Below are 12240 nucleotides of genomic sequence, written 5' to 3' on the forward strand. Positions count from 1 at the left end.
CAGATAATGGAGTCCAAATAGCCAACTTTTATTTTTAAGACTTCTTCATGTGAGTTGTTCAAGGAGGTGGGGCAAGGTTGGTATTGAGAGAAGCAGATGTTTAGTCAAACCTAGAAATATTTATGAGGAGAACAAACCATACACTGTGCTTATTTTAGATGAAAGGTTTCTAAAAAGACTTTGTGGCAAGAAGCAAGCCCTGATGGAAAGGTTTGTGGTTTTTTTTTTTTAATAACTTTGTATATTCTTATCTAAAACATCTTCATTGAACAATTTTGTATAATTTAAATCTCAGCCCTACCATTCAGAATATATGTAGAGTTATGGAGTAGTGAGCATGTATAATTCTGAAGCCCTAACACGGTCACTTGTAGATGTGTATCCCTACCTTGAAGATAGAAACACTTCCAAATTGAGGATTTTGGGTCTCCTGGGGGCCTCTCAGCATTTTTCCAATCTTTCCAAACATCTGGGTAAAGAGAAATCAGACTTTATAGAAAACATTGATCCCAGAAATTCAGTTCTCTTTGCCATCCTAAAACTAAAACTCAAGAATCAGCAACTTAATAAAAATGCAGCAAATTAACACCTTTAGACAGGAGCAGAGTTCATTCAGAGCTGGGGTCTGCCTGACTGAGCCAGTACTCTCTCTATTTTAATAGTTTAATAAAAATTAGCATAATTAACGAACATCTGTATGATCCAGAGTGGTGCAATTTGGCACTTGGAAACGAGGGCTTAAACATGATTGCTGTGAGTTTAATGTTGTTTTAATTCTTTTTGGCACTGTGCAGTAAAATAAACGTTTGGTGGTAATAGTTCTTGGCCGGATCTCATTTGCATTTTTCTCCCTTTGATTATGAGCAATTGTGGACTCCCCAGCAATTCATCAAAGTAAAAATTATTTTAAAATACCTCGTGGTGTTCAGACTGGGTTGGAGCAATGCATGGAGGTGGTAGTGGGAGAGAAGGTCAGAAATTTTCCATTCATGCTTTAAACATCTCAGCCCTGCAGCCCTTTTCGGGTATACAGCCAAGGGATAAAATCTGGAAAAGACAGTCAGATCCCGGGACCTGTAGGTGCTTTGATTAAGCTCCCAGGCTCCCACAGCAGGATACATATGGTCTCTGGGACTGTGCCATCCTCCTTACACTTCTGCCTGCTCTTTTGTTTTGAAGGGCAGAGAGTTGATTTCACTCATTTCAGTTCTCACCACTGTGGCGAGGCTTCTACATCTGCAGTCGACAGGGTTAGTGTTCCCCTCGAGCAAGAGCAGACAGACTGGGAGCCTGGCTTTTGCAGGTACCCTGCTGAGACTCATCTGCTTCCTGTTCGCACCCTCTTCAAGTTGGCAGAGAGCACCTTCCCAAGGCTTCGTCCCTACTCCTGGCATTACGACTAAAGAGGGGTGCTACAAAGTGTTAGTCAAAGTTAGGAGCGTTGAACAATCCCCGGGGAGCAAATGGCTTACTGTCCCCTGCAGGTGATGCAGATGACAGCATCTGGCAGGTGGAAGACCACATTTCACACGTTCCAGCAAGTTGACTTGGATCAAAAGACTCTCAGACAACACTGTGCCCACCCTCTGCCTGTGAGACAGCAGAAGAGCTAAAGCTAGTTTTTACAAGTTACAGTGTAAGAGGTAGACAGAGTATGCATTTCCCCTTCACAGCAAGGCCCTTCACAGCAAGGCAACACTACAAGAAAACTTAAGTCAGAAACTGCCCTAACTTCAGTGTCGGAAAATGGACAGTAACATATCTTGTACCAAGAGGAGCTTAAAAATGCCCTGACAGTCTGGGCAGGGTGTAATCCCAGCACTTTCGGAGCCCGAGGCTGGGGGATCACTTGAGCTCAGGAGTTCAAGGCTAGCCTAGGCAACATGGCAAAACTCTATCTCTACAGAAAAAAATAATAATAATAATTAGCAAATAAAAAATAATTAGGCAGTGGCATGCATCTGTTGTCCCAGCTACTCTGGAGAATGAGGCAGGAGAATCTCGAGCCCAGGAGGCAGAGGTTGCAGTGAGCCGAGATCATGCCACTGCACTTCAGCCTAGGCGAAGGGAGTGAAATCCTGTCTTCCCCCCTGCCAAAAAAAAAAAAAAGCTAAAGAATTCTAGGTAATTTCCCATAAGACGTTGCAAACTGTAGGGAGAAGCTGGCCTCGGAGAGGGAGGAAATGAGGTGTGGTGGGTCAGGCACAGTGGCTCACTCCAGTAATCCCAACAAGCAGGAGGATTGCTTGAACCCAGGAGTTCAGGACCAGCCTGGGCAACATAGGGAGACCCCATCTCTACAAAAAAAAAAAAAGAAAAGAAAAAGAAAAAAAGTTTTGTTTTTTTTTTTTTTTAACTAGCCAGCCATGGTGAAATGCACCTGTAGTCCTAGTTACTTAGGAGGCTGAAGCGGGAGGATCACTTGAGCCCAGGAGTGGCTGCAGTGAGCTATACTTGCACCACTGCACTCCATCCTGGGCAACAGAGCGAAACCCTGTCTCAAAAAACAAAACAAGAAAAGAAGGTGTGGTGTAGGAAGAGGTGGCAGACAGACACATTTAGTTATTTAAGGCTGATTTTCCCAAGGCAATTCCCTGGTCCTAAAAGGATCAACTCAGTAGTCTCACTTCTTGTGACATTTCAGACTCTTATTGTTGTTTAGGGAGCCATTTGAGGAGACTGTCTCCAAAGGTAGTTGATCTCTTTCTGCCACAACTAGTTCAATCACCAGGGGAATATCTTGGAGTTAGTTGTAACTAAATCTGCTCAACTAAGAGTACAAATTCCCACTGCCCCCTTCATTTCATCATAATCTCATTGTTTTGCTTTGTTTTGTTTTTATTTCAGATGGAGTTTCGCTCTTGTTGCCCAGGCTGGAGTGCAATGGCACCAACTCGGCTCACCGCAACCTCCGCCTCCTGGGTTCAAGCAATTCTTCTGCCTCAGCTTCCTGATTAGCTGGGATTATAGGCATCCTCAACCACGCCCAGCTAATTTCTGTATTTTTAATAGAAATAGGGTTTCACCATGTTGGTCAGGCTGGTGTTGAATTCCTGACCTCAAGTGATCCACCCACCTCGGCCTCCCAAAGTGCTGGGATTACAGGCGTGAGCCACCGCGCCCGGCCTCATTTAACAAGTATTTATTTGGCCCCACTCTGTGCTGGGTACAGTGCTGAATGCTGGGAACACAAAAGCAAACAAAACCAACAAGGTCCAGTCCTCAGAACTTTCCAACTAGTGATTGACACTGAGACAAAGACAGGCAGAGAGAAGGCAGTGTAATCACAAGCTCTTTTCCAGGAAAGCACAGGGCACAGCACTGTGGACCATGTAACAAGGACCCCACACAGTCAGAGAGTGTCGAGGAGAGGCTTCTAGAGAGTCAGTAACTCAGAAACTGAGATCTGAAGGCTGCTTAGGAGTAAGCCCCATGAAATGAGGAGGGAAGTAGAGGCTAAACAGGCAGAGGAAACGTTCCAAGGTGAGGGAGCCTGTGGCCCATGGGAGCAGCTGAGACAAGTTCTATTTTACTAAGGGACACTAAATCTAGGAGGTGAGTGACAATGCTGAACAGTGAGTGGGACTGGGTCATGCAGGGCCTTGTCTACTTTGTTAAGAAGTTAAGGGGTGGCCGGGCACAATGGCTCATGCCTGTATTCCCAGCACTTTGGGAGGCCAAGGCAGGCAGATCACCTGAGGTCAGGAGTTCAAGACCAGCCTGGCCAATATGGTGAAACCCCATCTCTACTAAAAATACAAAAATTAGCCAGGTGTGGTGGCGGGCACATGTAATCCCAGCTACTCAGGAGATTGAGGTAGGAGAATCGTTTGAACACAGGAGGCAGAGGTTGCAGTGAGCTGAGATCGTGTCACTGCACTCCAGACTGGGCAACAGGGGCTACGGCTCAAAAAAAAAAAAAAACAGTTAACAAGGGGCACTGGGAACCCACTGAAAGTTTCCAAGCAGAGCAGTGACATTATCAATGTGTACTGTAGGGAGTGAGTCTGGCTGCACAACAAATAGAGTGGAGAAGAAGAATGCTGATACAGAGATTAACTTGGAGATTGTTTCGTAGTTCTCATGTGAGATGATAGCTACATGACCCTAAGGTATTGGCAACTGGGAACGGAAAGAAGATGGAGGATTTTAGTAATATTTTAGAGGGAGAATCAACAGGACTCAAGGATCGATTAGAAGAGGGGGATGGGGCTAGGCGCAGTGGCTCACGCCTGTAATCCCAGTACTTTGGGAGGCCAAGGTGGGTGGCTCACCTGAGGTCAGGAGTTCAAGACCAGCCTGGCCAATATGGCGAAACCTTGTCTCTACTAAAAATACAAAAATTAGCTGGCCGTGGTGGCATGTGCCTGTAGTCCTAGCTACTCGGGAGGCTGAGGCAGGAGAATTGCTTGAACCTGGGAGGTATAGGTTGTGGTCAGCCAAGATCATGAGATCACGCCACTGCACTCCAGCCTGGGTAACAGAGAGCAAGAATCCATCTTAAAAAAAAAAAAAAAAAAAAAAAAAAAAAAGAAGAAGAAGAAAGAAGAAGAAGAAGGTGAAAGTGAAATTAGGAATGACTCCTGAGATTCCAGCCTGGGTAACAATGCATTGTAGTACAACTCACTGAGATAGAGAACCAAGGAAGCAAAGATAGCTTTGGAGTCAGGATGGAGGTAAAGGCAGGATTACATGTTAAATTTAGGACATACTGAGTTTGAACAGCTTGGTGGAATGCACTTGGCTATTGGGGTCCAATACAGACCTGGGCTGGAGCTCTGGTCATGAGTGATAAACACAGACATGGTGGATACTCTACAGAGATATATGGGATTGCTCTAGTAAAGTTCATCAAGACAGAAGAGAAGGCCAGGACAGAACCCTGGAAAACAACCACATTAGAAAGCAGAATTGAGCAAGATGAGCCTGCAAAGGAGAATGAGAAGAAGTAACCAGAGAGGTAGGAGAGAAACCAGGAGAGTATAATTATCATAGAAACTAAGAGAATAAAAGGCCTCAAGAAGGATCAATAGTGCCAGCACTGCTGAGAGATCAAGTAAGTTAAGGACTGAGAAGTGCTCAGGGAATTTGAGCAACGCAGAGGTTACAGGAGACCATGGAGAGAGAGTCTAAGTAGAGGACGGCAACCGAGCCTGATGAGAGCGGCTTCAACAGTAAACAGGAAGGAAGTTGGAGCAGTGAGTGAGTAAACTTCCAACAAGTGTGGCATAGACTAGCAGCAATGGGAAGTAGACATGCAGTGGCAGCTATTTAATGATTGTTTTCAAAAATGAGAGAAACTTGAACACCTTTCAGTGCTGGTGGAAGGAGCCATTTACTTTACAGGCAGAGGTCAGTCTCCACAGAACCTCGTCTCTCAGAAAGAAAGGAGAAGGGTTGCAAGTGCATATTGTGAGGGGTAGTCTTAAACCAGGGGAGGGATGCTTCTCTGACTTTAATGGGAAAGAAAGATGGTTGTCAATACAGGTAAGTTCCTGCTTTGGTGACTGGAGGTTGACAAATCTGATGGCTTCTCTTTTCCCTTTGAAGGTGAAGAGGTTGTCGGAAGCAACAAGAGTTTGAGGAGGGGAGATATTAGATATCATAATTCTATGATAATTATATGCATCCAGAGATAAAAAGATCACCAGATAATGCTAGGGACTCTGAAATTTTACATATCACCAATCTGGTTTTATTTCTTTTGTTTTGTTTTTCCTAATAGTACTCAGCAACCAAGTGTACAAAGAAGCAGTTAGCTCTTTGGTACCCCAAATCCAATTGAACTGGAATATGTGATATTTCCCATTCTTAAAATTTCATTCGGGGCCAGGTGAGGTGGCTCACACCTGTAATCCCAGTACTTTGGGAGGCTGAGCTGGGTGGATCACAAGGTCAGGAGCTCAAGACCAGCCTGGCCAACATGGTGAAACACCGTCTCTACTAAAAATACAAAAATTAGCTGGGCGTGGTGGTGCATACCTGTAGTCCCAGCTACTCAGGAGGCTGAAGCAGAAGAATCGCTTGAACCCAGGAGGCAGACGTTGCAGTGAGCTGAGATCTCACCACTGCACTCCAGACCACGTGAAAGAGCGAGACTCCATCTCAAAAAAAAAAAAAAAAAAAAAAAAAAAGAATTTATTTTGGCCAGGCTCGGTGGCTCACAACTGTAATCCCAGCACTTTGAGAGGCCAAGGCAAGCGGATCACGAGGTCGGGAATTCAAGACCACCCTGGCCAACAGGGTGAAACCCCATCTTTACTAAAAATAGAAAAATTAGCTGGGTGCACGCCTGTAGTCCCAGCTACTCAGGAGGCTGAGGTAGGAAAATCATTTGAACCCAGGAGGTGGAGGTTGCAGTGAGCCAAGATCATGCCACTGCATTCCAGCCTGGGCGACAGAGTGAGACTCTGTCTCAAAAAAAAAATTTTTTTTCATTCTAATTTTACTTCTTTCAAAAGAAAGCAAGCATTTTCTGGTGCTATCAGAAATAGCCCCATACTCAGAGTGGGCACAGTGGCTTATGCCTGTAATCCCAGCACTTAGCGAGGCTGAAGCTGGTGGATCACTTGAGGTCAGGAGTTTGAGACCAGCCTGGCCAACATGATGAAACCCCATCTCTACCAAAAATATAAAAAATTAGCCAGTTGTGGCCAGGCGCAGTGGCTCACACCTGTAATCCCAGCACTTTGGGAGGCTGAGGCGGGTGGATCATCTGGGGTCAGGAATTCAAGACCATCATGGCCAACATGGTGAAACCCCATCTCTACTAAAAATAGAAAAATTAGCCGGGCGTGGCGGTGTGCACCTGTAATCCCAGCTACTCGGGAGGCTGAGGCAGGAGAATCGCTTGAACCTGGGAGGTGGAGGTTGCAGTGAGCCCAGATCGTGCCACTGCACTCCAGCCTGGGAGACAGAGCAAGACTCAGTCTAAAAAAAAAAAAAAAAAAAAAAATAGCTGGGTGTGGTAGCACACACCTGTAATCCCAGCTACTCAGGAGGTTGAGACAGGAGAATTGCTTGAACCTGGGAGCCGGAGGTTGCAGTGAGCTGAGATCTTGCCACTGCACTCCAGCCTGGGTGACACTGCGAGACTCCGTCTCAAAAAAAAAAAGAAATAGCCCCATGCTCTTCAACATCTGTTGTGCTTTTGAGAAGCTTTTCTGTATTCAAGGAGCTGCATCCTCACCCTGTGACTACCCCTTAAACTCTCTTTAAAACCCTCTCATCCTCTTTCTTGTTTGTTCCTCTCTGTGACTAGCCTGTCATTATTAATGTACCTGTCACCTCTCACCTGTTCTAGGGAAAGAATCTAATGTTTAGAGCACCTACTATGTATCAAACACTTTCAGTTGTTTTTACTTCAGTGATGCAATTTACATCTCCACAAGATAGAAGGGAGATATTATCCCTACTCTCACAAAGAAGCTCAAGCTAGGAGAACCTAAGGTCATGTGACTACTAAATGACCAAGCGATGATTAGATCTCAGTCTGTCTGACTCCAAAGCCCATTACTCTGCTGTAAGCTCCCAAGGAGCAAGCAATCTTCTGATTCATCATTATATACCTCACGGGAACTCAAACAGCACTTTGCACATAGAAGATGCTTGATAAATATTATTGATTTGAACTATGACTTGACCCCTTAAATATCTGTAGTGTTCTGGCAATTTAATGTGTGCCCAAGTTTCTCTAAGAAGCTATACCATTCGGCTTGGTTTAAAAAAAAAATGCTCTTTAGGTTCAGCAAGGGCATCAAATGTGCTAACTTTACAATGTAGACAGGAAGATGGCAAAATGAAAGTGCTTGCTCTCTTCCTCTAGATGACTTTTTTAAATTTAATAATCCCATCAGGGAAGTTAACAGTTCACAGTGATAATGGCAACAATGAAACCACCAAACAGAATCTCCCATGCAATCACTAGAATAAATGAGCAGAAGCATGAACAAATTCTAACTGACGCCGTCCTCTTTTCACTTTTCAGGAGTATAACATGTATGGCTGGTGGGTGGGAGAACTGAACAGCCTCGTTGGGATTGTTCCAAAGGAGTATCTCACCACTGCCTTTGAAGTGGAAGAAAGATGAAACCCAGGTATCAGAACCATTGCCAATGAACTGCCTAATAGTTGAGTGGAACTTGTGGGCCACTACTTTGTTTCTCTGAAAGATGAGAGTTGCCAGTTTTCTTCATTTCTCATACTAATGCTAGTGATTTGCCACTGATGGAAAGAAAATGCCTCTGGAATTGTTTTTTTCTTAAATTTGGGGACAGTGTCACTTAGGATAAGGTTCAACTAATAGCAACATAAAATCTAAACTAAAAATGACTTAATTAACACAGAAGGCCAGGCACAGTGGCTCACACCTGTAATCCCAGCACTTTGGGAGGCCGAGGTGGGCAGATCACCTGAGGTCAGGAGTTCGAGACCAGCTTTACCAACATAGTGAAACCTCATCTCTACTAAATATACAAAAAAAATTAGTCAGGTGTGGTGGCGGGCACCTGTAATCCCAGCTACTGGGGAGGCTGAGGCAGGAGAATCACTTGAACCCGGGAAGCAGAGGTTGCAGTGAGCTGAGATCGCGCCACTGCACTCCAGCCTGGGCAACAGAGTAAGACTCTGTCTCAAAAAAAAAAAAAAAAAAAAAAAACACAGAAATGTATTTTTCTCTTCTGTAAAAATCTAGAGGTAAGTGGTCCAAGGTATCCAGTCCCAGGTACCTTTTCTTTTTGTTCTTCTCTGTGTGCCCAACATTCCCAAGGTTACCTCATGGCCAAGACAGATGCTCCATCTCCAGCCATCCTGTCTGCAACCTACACAGCACAGCAGGAAAGATAAAAGGAGAAGGTCAGGCCGGGCACAGGGGCTCACGCCTGTAATCCTAGCACTTTGGGAGTCTGAAGCGGGCGGATCATGAGGTCAGGAGTTCAAGACCAGCCTGGCCAACATGGTGAAATCCCATCTCTATTAAAAATACAAAAAATTAGCCAGGCGTGGTGGCGCGCACCTGTAATCCTAGCTACTCAGGAGGCTGAGGCAGGAGAATCACTTGAACCCAGGAGGCATAGGTTGCAGTGAGCCGAGATCACGCCATTGCACTCCAGCCTGGGCGACAGAGCAAGACTCCATCTTGAGAAAAAAAAAAAAGAAAAGAAAAAAAGAGAAAAGCATACCCTCTTCCTTTAAGGGCACTTCACAGATGTTGCACACACATTTCCTTTCACATTCCATTGGTCAGAAGTTGGAATATATGGACACAGCAAGCTGTAAAGAAAGCTTATAGCCCTGTGTCCAGCTTAGAATTGGGAGATTCATGATTAAATACAAAGGGAAGAATGGATATTGGGATAAAACTAGCAATTTTTGCCACAGGGATGGATCTAGGTTTATCCCCAGCTCTCAAACCCAGGGCACCATTTCCCCAAAATGCCCACATACTGCAATATGACTGACCAAGATTAGGAATCCAATATGAGGATTCCTCATATTGGAACATGTGAAATATTGGAACTACGGAACATAATCAAATTAACTTTTAAGTAATAGAGAATATGGTTTGCAGGGCCAGGCACAGTGGCTCACACCTGTAATCCCAACACTTTAGGAGGCCAAGGCAGGAGGATCACTTGAGATCAGGAGTTTGAGACCAGCCTGGGCAACAGAGTGAAACCCCCTCTCTACAAAAATTTTTTTTAAAAATTAGCCAAGTGTGGTGGTGCATGTCTGTAGGCCCAGCTACTTGGGAGGCTAAGGTGGGAGGAATGCTTGAGCCCAGGAGGTTGAGATTACAGTGAGCCATGATTGCACCACTGCACTCCAGCCTGGGTGAAAGAGCAAGATCCTGTCTCAAAAAAAAGAAAAAGAATAGGTTTGTGTTTTATTAGCAAGAACCACATTGTGTTTCAAAATAGTCGGGGTGGGTGCCTGGTTTGGGTGGAGTAATAGTGGGAGCCACTTTGGTGCAGAGTGGGTTTTGGTTAGAATTAAGATGCTGATGGAGGGCCCCCAAGACCAGCATGTTGTCACTAGCTCCATCTTCTGGCCTGAAATAGGAGCAGTCTTCACTGCTGGGGGTAAAGAATGGCATCAGTGTGACAGTGATACAAACACTCCTTGGAGTCCAGACCAGAGCCCACTCTAGTGTGCTGCAGCAGCTGAGTGAACTCATTTAGGAAAATACATAAGGATAGATCTTATTCTCCAATGCCCTTGGACAACCATACGACACCAGCTCAGGCCTGTCACTCAAGGTTTGACTTTATGATTTTCCTGATGAAGACTGTTTCGTGGCCACAAGTGTAGAGGGTTGGAATTTTTCTGTCAAATCTAAACAAATCCAGCCGGCCGGGCATGGTGGCTTACACCTGTAATCCCAGCACTTTCGAGGCCAAGGCAGGCAGATCACTTGAGGTCAGGTGTTCGGGACCAGCCTCACCAACATGGTGAAACCCCATCTCTACTAAAAATACAAAAATTAGCCAGGCATGGCGGCAAGCACCTGTAATCCCAGCTACTTGGGAAGCTGAGACAGGAGAATCACTTGAACCTGGGAGGCGGAGGTTGCAGTGAGCCGAGATTGCGCCATTGTAGTCTAGCCTGGGTGACAGAGACTCCATCTCAAAAAATAAATAAATAAAAATAAAAAACAAATTCACCCTTTTTCACTCTGTCATTTATTTGTTTATCTCTTCATTGTCTTTGGCCCAACAAATCTATTTCTAAGAGTTTATCTGGCCAGGCGCAGTGGCTCACGCCTGTCATCCCAGCACTTTGGGAGGCCAAGGGGAGCGGATAACGAGGTCAGGAGTTCGAGACCAGCCTGACCAACATGGCGAAACCTCGTCTCTACTAAAAATACAAAAATTAGCCAGGTGTGGTGGTGGGCACCTGTAACCCGGCTACTCAAGAGGCTGAGGCAGGAGAATCACTTGAATCCGGGAGGCGGAGGTTGCAGTGAGCTGAGATCACGTCACTGCACTCCAGCCTGGGCAACAGAGCAAGACTCCATCTCAAAAAAAAAAAAAAAAAAAACGAATTTATCCTATTGACCATTTTTGGTTTGGGTAAAAAAAGAAAAAAAAAGAAATTATCCTACAGCTATACTTGCACATATGCAAAATGACAGGCACAAACAGTTCATTGTAATAGCAAACACTTGGAAATGACCTAAATGTTTAACAGAGAACTAGTCAAATAACTATAGTACATTCATAGAATTGAATATTATGCAACAGTAAAAAAGAAAGGGAAACTGTGTGGAATACATTCTAAGATATGTTGGTAAGTTTAAAAAAAATAAAGCAGCAAAGAATGGAAGCCAAATTTGCCCCATTTGTATAAAAAAGGACTGGCGACTATATATACCTATTTGTTTATATTTATATGGGATATTTCTGGAGGGAGACACGAAGTGATAACATGGTTGCCTCCAAGGACAGAGAAACTGTGAGACAGGGTAAGGGGGAAAACATTATACTCTGTGCCCTTTAATACATCTATATTTTGAATCACAAAAGCAAATTTATGTATTTTTCCTCCTTTAGGAAATATATTCTTCCCTCTCTCCTGCCTTTATGAGGAAGCTGATCATCAAAAGTTCCCACTGCCTACTTCTGCCACCCCACCAACGCCTTGGACTCGTCTCTTTGCTGAAGAGACCCAAGTCTCTGACACCTCAGAGTGACTGTAAGCTACCAGTAAGACAAGTGGGAAGAGGCACGTTCATCAAACCTGTTACTAAACCAGCCTAGTCATAGCTCATCCCCATCTCTAAATGTGTCCACACATCCACATCTGCCTTTTCCACAAGCTTTTCACAAAGAAGGTGAGAGAGAAGGAAACCTTGGGAGGAGGACATTGCTGGTTATTCTGGCTGGTTTGACAAGCACAAATAAACTTGAGATGTGGTTCCTTGCCATGTGTGATGATGCTGAGCTCCTTTTTGTAAAATGATATCAATATGTCAGCTCTGGGCATTTTTACCACCTCCCAATAAAGTGGGGATAGCATGAGAGAAAACAAAAGCCCAGAGAAAAAAGGAGACTTGGAATTGTCTTTCAGAGCAGAATCTTCTCTGGAATCCACGTCTGTTGTTTATTTTTTGTCTTTTTTTTTTTTTTTTTTTTTGAGACAGAGTCTTGTTGCCCTGGCTGGAGTGCAGTGGCATGATCTTGGCTCACTGCAACCTCCACCTCCTTAGTTCAAACGATTCTCCTGCTTCAGACTCCCAAGTAA

General features: G+C 44.5%; 1 protein-coding gene across 2 annotated transcripts in view; it reads left to right on the plus strand.

Moving 5' to 3' along the window:
* SKAP1 (src kinase associated phosphoprotein 1) overlaps positions 1-11925 on the plus strand; it is a 312702-nt gene extending 300777 nt beyond the window's left edge. The window contains exons 12-13 of one of the 2 annotated variants that reach the window (XM_003278731.4): positions 7988-8096; positions 11550-11923. In XM_003278731.4, the coding sequence (XP_003278779.1) occupies positions 7988-8089 (102 nt within the window). In that variant the 3' untranslated portion in view covers positions 8090-8096; positions 11550-11923. Of the gene's footprint in view, positions 1-7987; positions 8097-11549 lie in introns of both variants that reach the window. The other variant, XM_012503658.2, reaches the window with a different exon arrangement.
* The last annotated feature ends 315 nt before the right edge of the window (positions 11926-12240 follow it).

This window comes from Nomascus leucogenys, unplaced genomic scaffold, assembly GCF_006542625.1.
Source record: "Nomascus leucogenys isolate Asia unplaced genomic scaffold, Asia_NLE_v1 Super-Scaffold_258, whole genome shotgun sequence".
Classification (NCBI taxonomy): Eukaryota; Metazoa; Chordata; class Mammalia; order Primates; family Hylobatidae; genus Nomascus; species Nomascus leucogenys.